Source organism: Epargyreus clarus, unplaced genomic scaffold (genome assembly GCF_041222505.1).
Source record: "Epargyreus clarus isolate Ecla_fem2 unplaced genomic scaffold, WU_Ecla_fem_2.2 ptg000031l, whole genome shotgun sequence".
Lineage (NCBI taxonomy): Eukaryota > Metazoa > Arthropoda > Insecta > Lepidoptera > Hesperiidae > Epargyreus > Epargyreus clarus.
Genome location: NW_027332236.1, coordinates 7,974,781 through 7,993,201, shown reverse-complemented (window position 1 = coordinate 7,993,201; position 18,421 = coordinate 7,974,781). Strand labels below are relative to the sequence as shown.

Sequence of the window (18,421 nt, the reverse complement as noted above, 5' to 3'; positions counted from 1 at the left end):
AGATTCGTAAGCGTAGCTTTACATTAGATCCATTTAACTGATGTAATATCAAAAAGATATTTTACAAAAAAAAACAAAAAAGTTTTCATTATTATTTAAGTGGCATCTCCCAAAACATTCTTACTTGCTAGAAATAAATTAATAAAGATAGTTCCAGTGAGCGCTTAAAAGCATTTGAATAAGAATTTTGGAAATCTAATAACCTAAACTTAGTATTAAATAACACTTGGCACATAATGTATATAACAAAATAATAAAAACAATAAATTAAGTCTCATTTGAGTATTTTTTAAATAAAAGTCTTATGTTCTTAACAAAATAAATAACAAATAGTTTTAGGAAAACTTATATAAAAAATACATTAAATAAAAAAATATGTAAAGTTGACTAGAATAAAATAAGATACCAAAATCATCATTTTGGTTTTAAGAAATAATCAAAAAATAATTTAATAGTAGATCTCACACACTACATTTTTATGCTAATGACTTGTTTCGTATTTTTGGTTTTATTATAATTCTAAGGTGTATATTTGTGCGTTTAACACATCACATAACTAGTGAAATACTTTTTATTGATAATGATTACTTTTTGTAACTAAATTGACTAGAACCAATATTTTATCTTTTCTAGAACATTAACTTATAAGACCTATATGTATATTTGTGCGTGAAATAATGTATTTTTTTATGTAAAGATAAATAATTATTTCATATACATACTTCATTGGAAGCACTAGAGATTTTTCTATCAAGTCTATGCGATTTATTTAATAAAATTGCTATGACATAGTTTTTTTAAATCACATGCTTGTGCTATAAACAATGTCCAGAAAATAAATAAAAAGCAACATATAACTTGAAATTATTTACCTAATGGATAGGTTAGGTTAGGTTAGAAATATGTTAGCTACTAACGCCGCTACATAAGGGTGATCTCACAATAAGAACATATATATTCAATGAACAGGTCAAGTAAGGTTGGTCACCTTCATAATTCTTTGAAAATGCTATAGAGTTCTCTCGGGCGTTACTGACTATGTTTTCTTTATCGTTATAATAAATAATAATGAGTACTAGTATAATCATATATGTTGGCTTGTACTTGTCATTTCTTGTCACATAATAATTACTATAATTATTATCACTCAATAGAATATGGGGAAGAGAATTATTTTTATTAATATAATAAATAATACGCATTTGTCGTGTCATGTCTTGTCACAAGAGTAATTACTCGACCTACAAGGAAGCTTGAAACATAAAATATTAGCTTCAATTATTATTTACTACATAATATTGTAAATCATTAAATGGCATCATAATGTATTCTTAAAATGCAGTATATGAATTTGTAGTATAGTATGGAAGAATTAAAAATATAACATTAGTAGTGTGTGAGAAACCTAAGTTTGGCAGAGCGGGAAGCATGCTATATTACAATCTATCTACAAAAGCCAAGCTTGTATCCGTAAAATATTAATAAAAAACGCAGCTACTCACCTATGTGTAAAAGCTATGACGTTCGAATCGAAACTACGGATTAGTCTTTAATTTTAGATTAATTGGCCCTTTTATTAGTTTCTTTTAACTATTCTAACCTATTTGGCAAATGTTTTGGCACATCACTTGGCACATCACTATATGCTCGCTCGGTGTGGGGGTAGGTTGAATGTGAGGGTGTCGTTCACGAAGTACTGCTCTTGGTCGTGATCGGGGAGGTAGTACCCATAGCTGCCGTCGTTAGACACTTGGTCGGCACCGAATGCGTTTGGCACGCTCGTATCCCAGTTCTCGAAGGATTTTCGTCGTTTCGCGAACAAAATGGACCCGTCGAAAGCGTATTCGTCGTCGAAGTGTAGTACTGCGTCATCGTAGAAGTAGTTTTCGACGCGTCGATTGCTTGTGTTTCTCGCTATGTTCTTCATTAGCTTCCGTTTCGCATAGCTGGATCGTTCCGAGTCGTAGTCGTCTACTAATGGGTCGTTGCTTCGGTTGTCTGAGCGGATATTCATTGAATACAAGGACGAGCTGTGCGGACTGGTGTCCATTCTGAGGCCTTGTCCGTACGGATGTAGGTACTGTTCGTTGTTATATCTCATCTCGTACATCATCATGCCTCGTCGGAGTTGCTCCCGTCGTTTCGCGACCATTTCCCTGAAGTCTTCAGGATCTAGTTGGAAGTCGTTGGTCTTAGCGTTCATGTATAGGTAACCGGAGGCGGAGTTGAGTCGTAAAGATTGGGATCGACTCTTAGACGAGGACTTCTCGATGTAGCGCGGTATGCTACCCAGCTCGCGGTAGTTCTTAGATTTGATCTGCCTGAAGTTGGTCGGTGGCACCGGTGACAGAGGGTCCCGGTATGGTATTGATCTGAAATAATAGATTGTTTTTATACCTTTGTCCTACTATTATATGTAGGTAAACAATTGATAGTTCTTTAAAAGCAAATTGTGGTGTCTTAGTTACCAATAAGAAATATCGAAGAAAAGCAGATGTACTCTGCTTTGTAATGTTCAGATTTGACGGATAAAGTAGAAAAAAATAGAAAAGCTGTTCTAACTCAGTCCCTAGAAAGTAACAACTTGACTATGGCTGACCATAGGTAAGACTGATTTGAGGACTGATCCTAGATATTGATTGACTGTAGTGGATACTAACCATCATTTACCTTATTTGTTGCTACTATTACATTAAAAAACAATCTATCATATATGATGTGTACAAAATGGTAACAAACTTACCTATTTGGTCCAAAGCAGTTACAAGAACAGCTACAAACACTAGGCGGATACTCTTCATCAAGGTACAATGGCACCACTGTATCACCTGCAATCAGGAACCAAGTATGAGAACAAAAGCAAATACCAGAATAACTAACTGACTATCCTGCATAAGTCTTGAGTATTTTTATATAAATCAGACCTAAAAACATTTGACTATTCAAAACTTTTGAAATTAAGGTCGAACTTATATGGGACATTTGGTCCTTAAAAATGTTGTTTTATTGAATATTTGCTACTTTTTCATATCATAATCATAGTGAGGTAAAATAATTGTCAAAAAAACATTCGAATTTTGCCCTTCAAAAATTATTAAAGTTAAAATTCTAAAGGATAGGGATTCATTTAGAATGGTGCAAATTTTCTAAACAATTAACAAAATAACCAATGTACAAGAATGAAAATAGGAAAACATGTTATAATTAAATTGTGCTCACATGAATACGTAGCGTCCTCTAGCGTAGCGGCATAAAAACATACAAAATCCTTTAACTGTTACATATAATTACTTATAACTGGTATACATACATATATGGGACATATGATAAAATAATTTAAAGATATAAAGTACATGCATACTAATCCTTCCCTCCTTCGTAGTAAGGAATATTTGTGTATTCAATATTTTTATTGAAGATATTAACTTTTTTCATACAAAGACATGTTTTAATAATATGTGTGACATAATAATACATGATATACACTTGAGTCCCCTGAATGTATTTTTACATAATGTAGACATATTTTGATTGTTTCCTTTTAGATTGAAAATTGAAGCGTTACAGATGACCATAGATGGCGCTGATTAACTACTATCAAACAGATACTTATTCCTAATAAATGTTTGGGCACTTCTCAAATAGTTAATTGGCATTTTTTTTTATATTAACGGCCCATATCTGCGCGGCTGTTACAATAAATACAATAGGTTAAATACACATTGTCCAGAAAAATATTATTGTTTGTTACTATAATGTCTCTTATTATAAATCCTTCAACATACAGAATGCAGCAACAAATTAACGGCAAACATGAACACGTAGTATGGCAACACTAACCGGGTCTAATTCTCCTCGGCGCTGCCGGTAACCGTGTGCCCCTGGCAACACCGCGCAGCACCGCTCCATCCGCTGTTATCACATCACCTTCGAGACGCACTGCTACTTGTTGTGCCTGGAATAACAGATTGTCTCATTTAGTATAAAGTTTAGCTCTAAGAAATTCTTTTCTTTGAGTTATTTTGTGAAATAGGGAAGTTATTTAAAATCTCGTAATTTGTGTTTGATTATTGTCATATCCACTGTTCCTCCTAACCCGAAAGCACTAAAACATATTTTAAAACATTCAGAAATGATATTACTAATCTGGCCGTTGCTATTTCGCAACAATGGTGAACATTGGCCTCTAGTACCCGGCACTAGTGGTCAATACCAACACATGGCGAACACTGGCTTTTGTTACCCAACACCCATAGTCATCCCTCAACATAACATTGGAAACATTGGCCAACACTGGCCACTGCTACACTCCACTGTCCACATACCTGCTCCGCTTGCTACAACCATGTCGTCTTACACATATTAAGTAATGGACCATCAGTGGCCAACTCTGGCGACAGCTACCCGGCACCAGTGGGCATAGCTGGCCACTGCTCCTCGCCACTATCCACGTACCTGCTCCGCTTGCTGCTGGTCCCGCTTCTCATCCTCAGTGTTCATGGTGACGAAGCGCAGCACCAGTAGATTGAGACACGCAGCCACGATGGCCAGACCGAAGAGGATGAAGATCAGCGCGAACATCACATACGATGGTTTGCGGTTTAACGCGTTGTCTTTTTGTAAGGCCACCATGTCGCCGAAACCTAGGGAATAATAGAATACAAATACTATACAACTTGGAAGATAATACAATAAAAAGTTGCAACAATACATGCCACATTAAGAATGGTTTAGAATAATAAGAAAGTTGTGTATCCCACACATTTTGACAATCGTATTCAGGAGTGAATAGATAAATTAAACTTGTTAGAAATGTCTAGATACAATTATCTAGACATTTCTAACAAGTTTAATTTAAAAAAAAAATAGTACATTACAATACGAGGACGAAAAATTTTTTTCTGACAAGTGTGAGTTTGCAGGCCGAGCCGCAGGCGAGGACTGCAATCACACGAGTCAGAAAAACATTTTTCGTCCGCGTGTTGTATAAAATTTTATATTACGGGGTCGGAAATGGGGGTTTTGCGCACGCGAAGCGTGCGTAAAACGTCAATTTACGCACGCCGTGATATAAACAATTTTTTTTTAATGTACTCTTTATATTATTTACTTGCCAAAAGTAATATAATGTATAATAGATACATAAGATTGTACATAAATATTAAGTTAAGTAAATCATATATATTGCTTTACATATTAATAGACAATCAAAAAATCACTATCGAAAGCACTGCAATAAATTCTACTGATTTAATAATTTAATACAAACTGTATATTACAGTATCAACTTTATTACACCCTGTATCTATTATTAGTTTCATATGAACTTACCAATAGTAGTAAGCGTGATAAAACAGTAATATACACTATCGAAGTAACTCCATCCCTCAAATTTCGAGAACGCTGCCGCTCCCCCAGCGATGGTGAGAGACGACAACGCCGTCACCACGCAAATCAAATCCACCTCCGATGCATTCGTTTGTTTGCAGTTCATTGCTCGTTTTATTGATGTTATTATCACGCTGAAATGAAGAAATAACGCATACTATAGTAAAATCAGTTCTAACCTAAACTAACCTAACCCTATGATGCAAAGTATGGATATGTAAATGGTAAATACATCGGAAGTAAAAGACATGATTTTTTAAAGATATTAACATGCCTTATAACGGACGTGAGATTTATTTGGTTAATATAATACAATTGGTAAATATGCCTTGCTTAAATCTGATACACAAACAGACCAAGATTTAATTTACAACCTAGGAGACACTTAGATTTTTGTTTTGGTCAGTGGATCTTGGAAGGGGTACCTCAAAAAAGTTATGTCCATGCACCAATAATACACCAACTACATATTATGTGTAGCTGAGTGTAATAATTAAAAATGCTTATACTCATATATGCTTTCTGCACTCACAACCCCACACTAGGATTCCTTGTGTCGTGGGTGCCATTGACACGTACACGCGGAACAAAATCTAAATACTTTTAGATATCAGTCTGGCCAGGAATCGAACCTGGAACCCTGTGTGCACACTGGCACGTGTGGTAATTTTTAGTTAAAGCAAAATGACATACCTGCTCAATCTGTTGACCCGTTCACCAATACTCTGGAACATTATGAGCCCAAGTGGTATTCCCACGATGGCGTAGAACATGGTGAACAGCTTACCACCTATCGTCGCCGGTGTTGAGTGGCCATAGCCTGCGAACCAATAAAATTAATCACTGAACTTTGTAGATATTATGTACTTTATTTGTATTTATGTATTTAAGATGTAGATGAAATTCAATGTAAAATTGATCTAGCTTATGAAATTTGGTACATTTTTATGTGGTTCAGATTGAGGTATTAATGATGGGTGGCTGAACTCTATGGATTAAATGTATCACCTTTCATATCATGTCACAGTCGATTTGGCGTGAAGAGTATGGTAAAGTTAGTGTCTTAAATAGCAGTGCTTCGAACAATGTGCTCAGAAGTAGTATTGGTTATAGATCTCAGAACAACATATTCTATCTGAGGTCAGAAGTGTCCTTTGGCAGCAGTAACCGCTAAATGTGGTCAATATGATGATCAGTTACTACTACTCTAAAACCCAAATGGGTTTAAAGTTCAACTTGCAAGATACATTGCTACAAGACTAAGTTAAGGCCTTTATAAATGTCACATCATCACCGCACCCTACAAACCAGAACACAGTAGTCTCTAACATCTAAAACACATACCAATAGTAGTCAACACAGTAGTAGCATAGTAGAAAGCGCCAGTGAACTTCCACTGCTGGCCAGCCTTATGAGGCTCTGATTTCAGCACCACAGTTTCCATTATACGAAAATCCTCCTCCGATATATTATATTTTCTTATTATCATGCCCTCAATAGCTGTGAACAATAACAATACATATTTACATTCCAGTAAATTGATTGATAAGTGAGAGCTACTATGGTTCAACTGTTGAGGTACGACTCCCACACCCTTTTCTAGAGTAAAGCAGTTCTCCAATTCAGCCGAGGGGTGTTGTTGATGGCTGACTTACTTATGAGGTGACCGACTTAGTCGTCAGGAGTTGTAACACATCTGTAATCGGCTCCAGGCAGCCAGCTATGAGAGTATGCAGTCCACCTAATAGGATGAGGTCACGGACATCTTGAATATTTGTAAACAACTTCATAGAAAACAGGAGTTTTACTTGGAAACACATGTGTTACGTATTAAGATCTGCAGTGTTTCATTTTAACATGCATTGCCAATCATGAGGACTATGACAGTTATGTCATACCGAAGTCAGCTAGCATCCACTCTTCTACCAAAACACTAGAACTGATTCGAGCTAGACATAGGTGTGGCAGATGTACTTCCTCTATAGAACTATCCTCATTCTACTAACTTTAAAATTTTAATATGTTTTATGATGTTTACCTTGCAGAACATCAAATCTGTTCCTCTCAGTTTTCGACTCCAGGGCGTCAAAGACAGCTGCACCGATGAGCAAATATGTAAATGTGCACACAATTAACGATAGAGTGCGTACATTTTGCTTCTTCATCACTGCCGAGTGACCCCGGCCTTAGGGCATAGGCCCAACCCCGAACTCAGCTTTGCAACGACGTAACGGACATTCCATAAGTAAATTCAATGCATCGTTGCAACAGTAATATCCGAATTAAAACTAACTGACCATATATTTCTAGTGGAATAAATAATTTGACTAGAGCCCATCTTAGTTGATATGCCTTTAAAATTTTAGGTACAATTTTAATATTATTTGTAGAAATTGATTTGGCACATCTTGTTAACTTTATTCAAAGATGTTTTAAAAATTATCTACAAGGGAGACTTTATATTCTATTTTTAAATTGATCCCTCAAAGGAAGTAGGTCTATGTAACATGCATTTTTTTGTTCATTACTCTACATTCTTGGCTTTTTCTGCAGTGATTTATGAAAATGGTTGCAAGTTATTTCATCCATCTGAAAAAAAATACAAGTGTCTAAATAGCAGTATCATTAAACATGTAAGAAGTTTAAGTATAATGTATTTCTGGTTATCAATAAATCAATGAAATGTTTTCTATAATTCAAGTCATGAAGTAGTCATGAAGTAGTAGAAGTATTAGTAGTATTATTATAAAAATACTAAAATTATCATAAACAGTGAAGGTTTCATTGCAGTGACTATTTAATTAAATTAAAAAATAATACTGCTTATTTATATTATATTATGTGATTACAAATTTAATTCGTTTTTTTATCTAAATAAATAAGAAATGTATATAACTAAGATATTTTTTCGTTAATTAAATATTTAATTAACACTAAATTAAATAATATTAATTTATTGGCCAGCACCAACTAAATAAATTGCAGTAGCTTTTATTATGCAAATAGTATAGCTGAATAGAATTAATTAAATATTTTTAAAATACGCAAGTTTGGCTGAAAAATATTAAAAATGCATAATACTAAAAATAACGCGAATAATAAAAAAATATATATTTAAACAAAGAACTCACCATTTCCGCAGTGTCAACGCTCGCGTATTTTGTTTGTAAATTATACGAATTGATGCATATATTTGAACCGCGAACGGCATTTATAAATATTTAATTATCTGCAAAGCTGTATACTAAAAATAACATCGCGCCCAGTCCGCAATCGCATTGGATAGGTCAACCCACAAGGCGCTGTAAGTGGGTCAAATGTTATCACGACTATTTTCAGTAGAACAGGCAAAGGTAAATCCAGCTGATTCCTTCTTCGGACCACTAAAACACGTTTTTATCAATTACATTTTTGAAACCCGAATGAATTTAAAAAAAAACATGTCTATGCGGTATTCTTGGTTTCTTTCACACCTGCTTCTTTCCTCGTCCTCCCTGCTAAACTTGCACTTATATCAAACATCACACTTTCTCATCTCGTTATCATCATAAGGATGACGGAAATCGATTTCCTTTGTTGCATTTCATTGATTATAAATAACTGAAATAATAAATTTGGCGAGCAGACTCCCTGCACTTCCTTGATTGACCTGGTTTGTGTGGCCAGCTTATGAAAATATTTGGATACAGAGCTGCGGTACTGCTACAGTAGAATATCTTAAAAACGATTTATTTTATTACTATATTGTTTATTTAATTTTACTTAGATTTACAAACGATTAACGGTAATATTAATGCGACTAATAAAAACGTTTTCTTAGTTAAAATTTGTTTTCGAAATTATCAAATTGACATCCAGTCAGAAATCGTGAACTTACGTTCGTTTACTTAACAACCTAGCTACGAAGTTCTTAAGTTATTTGCTAGATGGCGTGGAGTACAGCTAACATTACTTATAAAATGGACTTTTTATTATTATTTTTTCTACAGCCTATTTAAAACTACGTATGTTAATAAAATATTATAACAGTCATATGAATTTATGTATGAATGCAAATACAAAACGTAATAAACGGGATTTCTGAATTAGGCGTTTATAAGCGCCTACTTATTTTTCAATAGAAAATAAATTTGTTGCAAATAATTATATTAATATTTAACGTGCACAGTACGTCGTTTTATAATCCCTTATAAGTTGTTTTCCAGGTAGACAATAACAATGTAGCAACGTAGCGATGGTTTGAAAGGAATTGGGGTTTACTCAATGATTAGCCTTTTGTACGAGTATGCAATCGTACTTAATCCGGTGATCATGAAGTTGAGAGGTCAAACGGTATTGCTTACTGCTTGACTTAACCGGGTTTGTATAACGGCTTACTAATCTTTATAATGAACAAACTAGCAGACATACACATTAAATTATGATAGAAGAGTGGAAGTGGATATGGTGAATTCAATTACCAATTTCAAATAAATCACGAGTTTTAAGATCACAAAATATTGACGCAATTATAATTAATGCCTCATAACTATAATTAGCGTCAAACTCAAAAACTATTATAACGTTATCTATTTTGTATTATTAAGATTACCGATTACTGTTTTCCTGAATGAAATATCTTGGTATAGCTCCCTTCATTAATGGTCGATTGATTCAATGTTTCGCCTTCCAAAGATCAAAATGTCAATTTTATTTGACCATTTTTTTTTCAAATTTCGATCTTCGGTAAGCAAAAAATGAATGGATTGGTTATTAATAACAGGCATAAGTCTTGTCTATCCTTATAGATTGGTTCAATAAATGTATCGGCCTACGAGTTACGGACATCCTCAAGAGCAAAGCTCACCCATTTGCTACTTACAGGTAATAAAAAATGTTAATTCAGTAATGAACAGACGAACATTATTCTAAGAAACCCGATACCCGGTTAGCTGCACTCAATCTAGCCAGTCGTGGCGTCTGCGCACGCGGCGGCTGCGTGCAACCGGGCCGTGAAGCGAAAGCAGTAGGGCCAACTTTCTCGCACCACCCCAGCACAGGGCTACTATTTGTTATCTGTGCCGATAGCATTTTATTAAAAATAAATGAGAGATTGACAGGTATGTGCTAGTTCGGGTTGATTATCTGCGTGTGTTCATGTAGGAACTTTGATTAGGTTTTGTTTACAAAAATTAAAAATATGTTATTAGAAATTTATAAGAACCTAGTTTTTTCTGTTCCGTGATAAGAACCAAAAAATAAAAAATAGCTAGTATAGTCCGTGCCAAACTGCTAGTCCGCTCTGAAGTTGTTAGTTGTGTGAGCAGGTGTAGTCATACGATTTGCTATGGCGACGCGATTCATTTCTATATTCTGAGCGGACTAGCAGTTTTACGCGGACTATTTTTTTTTTTTTTTTTTTTATAATATAAGAGTAGCAGACGAGCATGCAGTCCACCTGATGGTAAGTGGCTACTGCCGCCCATGGACATCTGTAATCAACCCCAGATAGGATTAGATATTCCTACCTGAGGTCGGCCACAGATGCGCCGCTACCCCTGAGGACTAAGCTGGAACGCCTCGGAAAAGTCTGGTTCCCTTACCACACCCTTCAAACCGGAACACAGCAGCGCTTAACACTGCTGTTATTAGGTAGAAATAGGTGTGGCGGTGGTGCCGCCGGAGTCGAACCACAAAGGGTTCTACCACCTTTAACCATATATTTCCTTTCTTCCTTTGCAGTTTGAAAATGGTTACCTATAGCATTAAGCTTTACATCAGATGAACTACGATTATGTACGTGGTACTTATTTCCAAAGAAAATTAGAAATTAGTTAGATAGATAGGTAGGTACATATTTATCCATTTCAATCAAGGAAACTTACAAAAATAGAAAATAACTATTTGTAACTCCACTATTTATTAAAATGACAACAAAAATCAGTTTCCAAAAGCGGCAACACGCAATTCCGTGTTCATAATGCGAGACTGCGCAATGTCATAAACTTGAGATGCAAGTTGCTGCGAGAGGGGGAACCTAGACCTTTCTCTCAAGTTCTGGGTCAAGCTTTATGTAAGTTATGTTTACATTTGCGTTTAGTGCGGCGATTTACCACAATTTACACCGCTCGAGCGCTCTGGCTGAATCATTTTGACACATATTGCGCTCTATTATCTGTGCTGCTACAAAATGGCCGCGTCATTCATTGTTAGCGGGAAAATGGAATAATTCGGTTAAGATTGGACCGTAATATTATTCTAACTAAAAAAAATAAGAAATTTTCGCTACTTTAAATAAATATAAGTAATATAAACATAAGGAATATGTGCGAGTAGCGGACTTTATGTCATTAATGACTTTTTATGTATGTATGAGCAACGGACCAAATATCATTTTTTTTTTATGATCACTTAGGTAATGTGTAGATATGAAAAAAATATAAAAAGTGATAAAAGTATGTACTCCGTGTTATTGCTCAAAATTGAGTCTATTATAATATACTTAAAATAAAAAAAAGTACTGTTATATGACGTCATGGCTCAAGTTCTATTGCGAAGCTCGCACACATTTTGACGTCTTTTTAAAAATAATTTTGCTCTACACTAAATGAATCCACAAGTGTCGGCGACTAACTGATGTTATTTAATTAAGATATGTAATTAAGCTTGTTTTCTATGTCTGTCTGAATATGTTTTATATGTTAAATAAGAAAAATACATTACGTAAGTTTTAAGTTCAGGGATAAGACACGGTAGATGGCGCTATCGGTCGCATTTGTTGTATTTTATTAGAGTCTTTAGGTATTTTTATGAAAATAGTATTGTAGGTTAAGATTTTGAGATTTATACATGTTTTATGTTTTTAAAGTTTATGTTATCTCTATATCTAGAATATGTTTCTAGCTTCATATTGATATAAGATTAGTCAGGACCAATTGTGATAATTTCGAGATAATTAGGAATATTGACATGTAAAATGACGTAAGATGTACATTTTTGGAATATTTTCACGAATAACTTTGTAACTAATTTAGGTATGACAATGTAACTTATGTAGCTAGATAGGGCTAATTATAAGGATTCCAACAATGTATAACACATATATGTAAATTTTGGGAAATGAATAAATAAAGAGGAAAAACTAGGTCAGCCAAAGTGAAAATGACACGAAAATGGGCCTAAAAAAGCGCGGCTCTCTTTACGGTATTGCTCTGGGGTAGCTCAGAAAACCAGTTTTCCGGCCTAAGCATGGTCTCAGCAGAGAAGAATACGAAGAAGACTCCTGAAGAAGAGGAAGACTCCCGAAGAAGAAGAAGACTCCTCAAGAAGAAGAAGACTCCTGGAGAAGAAGAAGACTCCTGGGGAAGAAGAAGGAAAATCTGAAGACGGAAGCGTTCCTGCGCAAGAAGAGGAAGTAGGGGTTAGGTCGGGATAGGGAAGAGGCTTTGGCTGGCCTACACTCTTGTTTCTATTGCACGTCAATTATTGTTTCTATTGCACGTCACCCCTTCCCCGCACCTACCCTCTCTACGGCACGGGACAGGCGCAACTCCCCGACGCGACGACTATCACCACGAGCGGGCTTCCGGCGCCGGACGGAAGAAGGCCGTCCGTACAACATCACGCCCGCACCCCTATACGGTCGCAGGTTAGGTGGCGGCGTGGCATACCACCACACCGCCGAACACAGCGCCCCGCGACAACAGCTGGTCCTTCGAGCCGGATCATCGTGCTAGTCGTCACATCGTCGGGTTACTGACGCCGCCATGCCAATCACACGGAGCCAGAGGGGAACCTCGCCACCGAACCAGTCGACTGCGCCCCGCGCCACGGAAGGCGCGCAGGGGACAACTGACTCTTCGGGGACATCGGGCACCGCAACTGAGGGTACGCTTACAACATATGAGTCTAGAGTCACTTCAGGCACCTTGGGGACTGTTCCAGCTACTCCAGGTGTTCCAGCTGCTCCAACTGCTGCAACAGCTGGAACCCGGAAAACGCGGTCGGTGAAGTCGACGAAACGTCGGGAGATGGAAGCCAAGCTGGAATTTGCGCGCCGACAGCTGGAAGAAGCGAAGGCAGCTGCAGAACTCGCCAAGGCGCAGTGGGAGCTGGTCCAGGTGGAGAATGAAGAGTCCGAGGTCGAGGATGAAGACTGGTCGCATAACGCGAACATCCACACATGGGTGCAGTCGACGGTGGAGACGATGTCCGGGGAGGGGCATCAGGGGGAGGTGTCCGGGGAGGGGCACCGACTGGGGGCGTCCGGGGAGGGGCGAGCCAGTCAACCTCCAGTCACTATCGTCACGCCTGAAGACCAAGCGGACCCTTCAAGCAACGGGACCAAGGAATTGGCTGAGGCCATCATGAAGGCCATTAGTGTTGCGCCGAGGAATGCATCGCAACCTAACTACGTACATGAATTACCCGACTTCGATGGAAGAAGCGAAGAATGGATCGCCTTCAGGACGGTATATGAGGACACCGCACCGCTATTTACGGATACACATAATATGGCGCGGCTGCGGCGGTCAATTAAGGGCACGGCAAGGGAGGCTATCAAGAGCCTATTATATTCAGAGTGCCCTCCTGAAGAAGTAATAGAAGCTCTTCGTCGAAGGTTCGGAAGGCCAGAAGCCCTGATCCTGATGGAACTGGAAAAGGTAAAGAATCTTCCTAGGATCAATGAAAATGCGCGCGACATCTGCGTGTTCGCCAGTCGAGTGAACAACACCGTCGCGACAATACGGGGGCTAAGAAGACCGCAGTATCTACACTCACCGGAAATGGTAAGGATTATCGTGGGTAAGATGCCGGCGGTATTGCAGTATCGGTGGTATGACTTCGCCGCCGACGCAGAAGATCAAGATCCAGACCTGGTGCATTTAATGAAGTTCCTCAACAGGGAAGCGGACCGGTGTGGATCATACGCGACGCAGGAGACTACGCAGCAGCCGCGCCAGCCTCCCAGACGTCAATTCGCGAACACCACGTCCGAACAAGTAGAAGAAAAGAAGACCTGTCCACATTGCCAGTACGAGCATCACCTCTTCGAATGTCGCAAATTTCTACAGCTGCCAATGAAGGAACGGTGGGACGTCGCTACCAAGTCGAAGATGTGTTTCAAGTGTCTTCAAGGACGACATCGGAAGGAAACATGTCGGCGTCCACCGTGCAAGACATGTAAGCGGTGGCATCACTTCGTGCTTCATGAAGAACGATGGGATCATCCGAAGCCCGAAGAGAAGAGAGAAATTGCGAACAACGTCATGCTCCCGGTGAACACTGCAAGGACAGCGAAGGCATATTTGAAGATGGTTCCTGTTGAGCTATATGGACCAAAGGGAGCTGCCCGGATCCTGGCGTTACTGGATGAGGGGTCAACTGTCACGCTTCTCGACTCTGCGGTTGCAAGACAAATTGGCCTCAAAGGATCCGTGGAAGCACTCACCTTGGAGACCGTAGGTGGGAAGACCATCTCCAAGCAAGATTCAATGAAGGTCAACGTCAGATTGAAGGGAATGCACCAGATCAAGAAGAGAACCATCTCTGGGGCCCGTACGATAGATGACATCAACCTGACGCCTCAGAGGTTGGAAATAAGAAGGATCGAAGAATGCGCTCATCTCAAGCCAATGTCGAAACAATTGTATTATGAAGAAGAGTCACCCAAGTTGTTAATCGGACAAGACAATTGGGAGCTCATCGTGTCCAGAGCCACACGCAAGGGGAAAAGAAGTCAACCCGTAGCATCATTGACCTACCTAGGGTGGGTGCTACACGGGTCCGATGGAGCAGCATCAAGACCTGTAAACTTCGTAACCTGCGCGCACGTGTCTTCTAAAGAAGAAGATTTAGAAAAGGTCATTAAGGAACACTTCGCCGTGGAATCGTTGGGGATCCAGCCACGTCGACCGTCCACAGACATAGAAGAAAGGGCTCTGGCAATTTTAGAAGAGACGACAAAGAGATTAGACAATGGGCGCTTCGAGACCGGCTTGCTATGGAAAAACAAGGAAGGGAAAATGCCCGACAATTACAAGCAAGCGGAAAACCGGTTAAGGAACATCGAAAAGAAACTGGATCCGGCACCGAAGCAGGATTATGAAAGTCGGGTAAAGAATCTCGATAGTAACGACGCAACGAGGGACGTGCCCAAGGACTTCGGGAGCGGACACAGATGGTTCAACGGACCTTCATTCCTGGCACACGAGGAGGAAGATTGGCCGAAACCACGTACCTTCAAGGCGGAGCTCACAGGAGAAGAGAAGGAGAGGTCAACAGTGGGGGCAACGAAGCCCGTTGATCGGCATCCAACTCCGAACCCAGTCAAGTTTTCAAGTTGGACTCGACTAGTGAGAGCGACCGCAAGGGTACTACAGTTCGTCGACCTGTGCCGAAAGAAGAAACACGCAGTGAACGTGTCCCGCAAGTCTGAGCGTCAAGAGCCTACCTGGAAAAGAAATAAGAAGAAAGCCAAGGTAGCAATGAAGCCCGTGAACAAGAACACCCAAGAAAGAAGATTCATTCCCCTCAAACCCGATCAAATAAGAGAAGCCAAAAAGATCCTATTACGAAGAAGCCAAGAAGAGAGCTTCCAAGATGAAGTACGCTGCGTCAAGAAGATGAAGCCATTCGAGAAGAATAGCAGGCTTAAGAAACTGGATGTCGTCATGGAAGATGGATTATTACGACTCCGAGGAAGAATCGACGCGGCAAGACACACTCGGCAAGATAAGAAACCTGTGGTGTTAGACAGCAAGCACCACATCACCAGACTGCTCATCGCGTACTACCATGAAGAATTCAACCATGGTAACCACGCGACGGTGATCAACGAGTTGAGGCAGCGCTACTGGATCCTGGGACTACGGTCTGCGGTGAGAGCGACGGTTCATCGGTGTCAGTGGTGCAAGGTGTACCGCGGCACACCACGACTCCAGCCGATGGGGAATCTCCCGCTGGAAAGGTTACGGCATGGGGAACCGCCGTTCACATGCACCGCCGTGGACTACTTCGGGCCCATGAGCATCACGGTGGGTCGGCGTCATGAGAAGAGGTGGGGCGCTCTGTTTACGTGCCTCACAACCAGAGCCGTCCACGTGGAACTGGCAGCATCTCTGTCAACGGACTCCATGATCCTGGCGCTACGAAGAATGGCAGCAAGAAGGGGAATGCCGAAGACGATCTTCAGCGACAACGGCACCAACTTCGTGGGGGCCAACAAGGAACTTCAAGAAGCCCTCGCCAGCCTCAACAAAGAAGACCTCATCACCACAGCCGAGCGGATGAGCATCAGGTGGAAATTCATACCACCTGGGGCTCCGAACATGGGCGGGGCATGGGAGCGCCTGGTCCGTTCCATCAAAACGGCCTTGGCGGTCACCCTCAAGGAAAGGCATCCCAAGGAAGAAGTCCTGCACACTCTGCTACTGGAGGCGGAGCACCTGGTAAACTCAAGACCTCTTATCGAAGCCGACGAAGACAATGAAGAAGGTGCCCTCACTCCCAATCACTTCTTAATTGGGAGATCCTGCGGCACAAGATTGGGAACATTCACCGACGAAGACCTCACCGGCTGGCGCACATGGAGGACGGCGCAGCGACTAGCCGACCACTTCTGGAGATGGGTGAAAGAGTATCTTCCAACTCTGATCCCGAGAAGAGTCGACGCGAGAGCTGCCGCAAGGGACTTGCAGTGTGGAGACACGGTCCTAATAGTGGACTCCACGCTGCCAAGAGGAGCCTGGCCGAGGGGTGAGGTGGTCCGAACCTTCCCTGGGCCCGACGGTCGCACCAGGATATTGGAGGTGCGCACTACGGGGGGCGTGTTGAAACGTCCCAGCTCCAAGTTGGTGCTACTGGTACCAGCACGACGTGATGAAGAGCAAGCGGTCGACGACACAGGCGGTGGAGCTACGACCAGCGAGCCAGACTGCGGGGAGGCGGTCGTCACGTCGAGTCACGAGCATGGAGTCGCCGGGCCAGGAGTTGGTGCTACGCACGAGGGGGAGGATGTCGGCGACTAACTGATGTTATTTAATTAAGATATGTAATTAAGCTTGTTTTCTATGTCTGTCTGAATATGTTTTATATGTTAAATAAGAAAAATACATTACGTAAGTTTTAAGTTCAGGGATAAGACACGGTAGATGGCGCTATCGGTCGCATTTGTTGTATTTTATTAGAGTCTTTAGGTATTTTTATGAAAATAGTATTGTAGGTTAAGATTTTGAGATTTATACATGTTTTATGTTTTTAAAGTTTATGTTATCTCTATATCTAGAATATGTTTCTAGCTTCATATTGATATAAGATTAGTCAGGACCAATTGTGATAATTTCGAGATAATTAGGAATATTGACATGTAAAATGACGTAAGATGTACATTTTTGGAATATTTTCACGAATAACTTTGTAACTAATTTAGGTATGACAATGTAACTTATGTAGCTAGATAGGGCTAATTATAAGGATTCCAACAATGTATAACACTGTTGTCGCGGGGCGCTGTGTGTTCGGCGGTGTGGTGGTATGCCACGCCGCCACCTAACCTGCGACCGTATAGGGGTGCGGGCGTGATGTTGTACGGACGGCCTTCTTCCGTCCGGCGCCGGAAGCCCGCTCGTGGTGATAGTCGTCGCGTCGGGGAGTTGCGCCTGTCCCGTGCCGTAGAGAGGGTAGGTGCGGGGAAGGGGTGACGTGCAATAGAAACAATAATTGACGTGCAATAGAAACAAGAGTGTAGGCCAGCCAAAGCCTCTTCCCTATCCCGACCTAACCCCTACTTCCTCTTCTTGCGCAGGAACGCTTCCGTCTTCAGATTTTCCTTCTTCTTCCCCAGGAGTCTTCTTCTTCTCCAGGAGTCTTCTTCTTCTTCAGGAGTCTTCTTCTTCTTCGGGAGTCTTCTTCTTCTTCAGGAGTCTTCTTCGTATTCTTCTCTGCTGAGACCATGCCTAAGCCGGAAAACTGGTTTTCTGAGCTACCCCAGAGCAATACCGTAAAGAGAGCCGCGCTTTTTTAGGCCCATTTTCGTGTCATTTTCACTTTGGCT

The 18,421-nt window shown here is 40.3% G+C and overlaps 2 protein-coding genes across 4 annotated transcripts; one reads left to right on the top strand and one right to left on the bottom strand.

The window, feature by feature from the left end:
* Positions 1 to 1,364: 1,364 nt before the first annotated feature.
* On the bottom strand, positions 1,365 to 9,037 carry LOC140754794 (potassium channel subfamily K member 9). 3 transcript variants are annotated; one of them, XM_073089897.1, is made up of 11 exons: positions 8,862 to 9,037; positions 8,520 to 8,771; positions 7,427 to 7,977; positions 6,733 to 6,888; positions 6,082 to 6,208; positions 5,332 to 5,522; positions 4,456 to 4,643; positions 3,841 to 3,955; positions 3,220 to 3,237; positions 2,744 to 2,828; positions 1,365 to 2,372 (listed from the first exon to the last, which is right to left on the bottom strand). In XM_073089897.1, exons 3-11 carry the CDS (start codon positions 7,551 to 7,553, stop codon positions 1,640 to 1,642), a joined length of 1,740 nt encoding a protein of 579 aa, XP_072945998.1. In that variant the 5' UTR covers positions 7,554 to 7,977; positions 8,520 to 8,771; positions 8,862 to 9,037; the 3' UTR covers positions 1,365 to 1,639. The 3 variants fall into 3 exon arrangements, with proteins under 3 accessions (XP_072945998.1, XP_072945999.1, XP_072946000.1); XM_073089898.1 differs by having other exon boundaries at positions 8,520 to 9,037; XM_073089899.1 differs by lacking the exon at positions 3,220 to 3,237.
* A 4,646-nt stretch (positions 9,038 to 13,683) lies between these two features.
* LOC140754895 (uncharacterized) lies at positions 13,684 to 17,396 on the top strand. Its single transcript, XM_073090058.1, has one exon. It carries the CDS (start codon positions 13,734 to 13,736, stop codon positions 17,394 to 17,396), a length of 3,663 nt encoding a protein of 1,220 aa, XP_072946159.1. The 5' UTR covers positions 13,684 to 13,733.
* The last annotated feature ends 1,025 nt before the right edge of the window (positions 17,397 to 18,421 follow it).

Coding starts and splice junctions, on each gene's coding strand:
- LOC140754895 (XM_073090058.1), top strand. CDS start 13,734: ATGAAGGCCATTAGTGTTGCGCCGAGGAATGCATCGCAACCTAACTAC.
- LOC140754794 (XM_073089898.1), bottom strand. CDS start 7,553: ATGAAGAAGCAAAATGTACGCACTCTATCGTTAATTGTGTGCACATTT. Junction 6,209..6,732: donor TACTGTGTTGACTACTATTG/GTATGTGTTTTA, acceptor ATTGGTTCGCAG/GCTATGGCCACTCAACACCG. Junction 4,644..5,331: donor TATCACGCTTACTACTATTG/GTAAGTTCATAT, acceptor ATTATTCCCTAG/GTTTCGGCGACATGGTGGCC.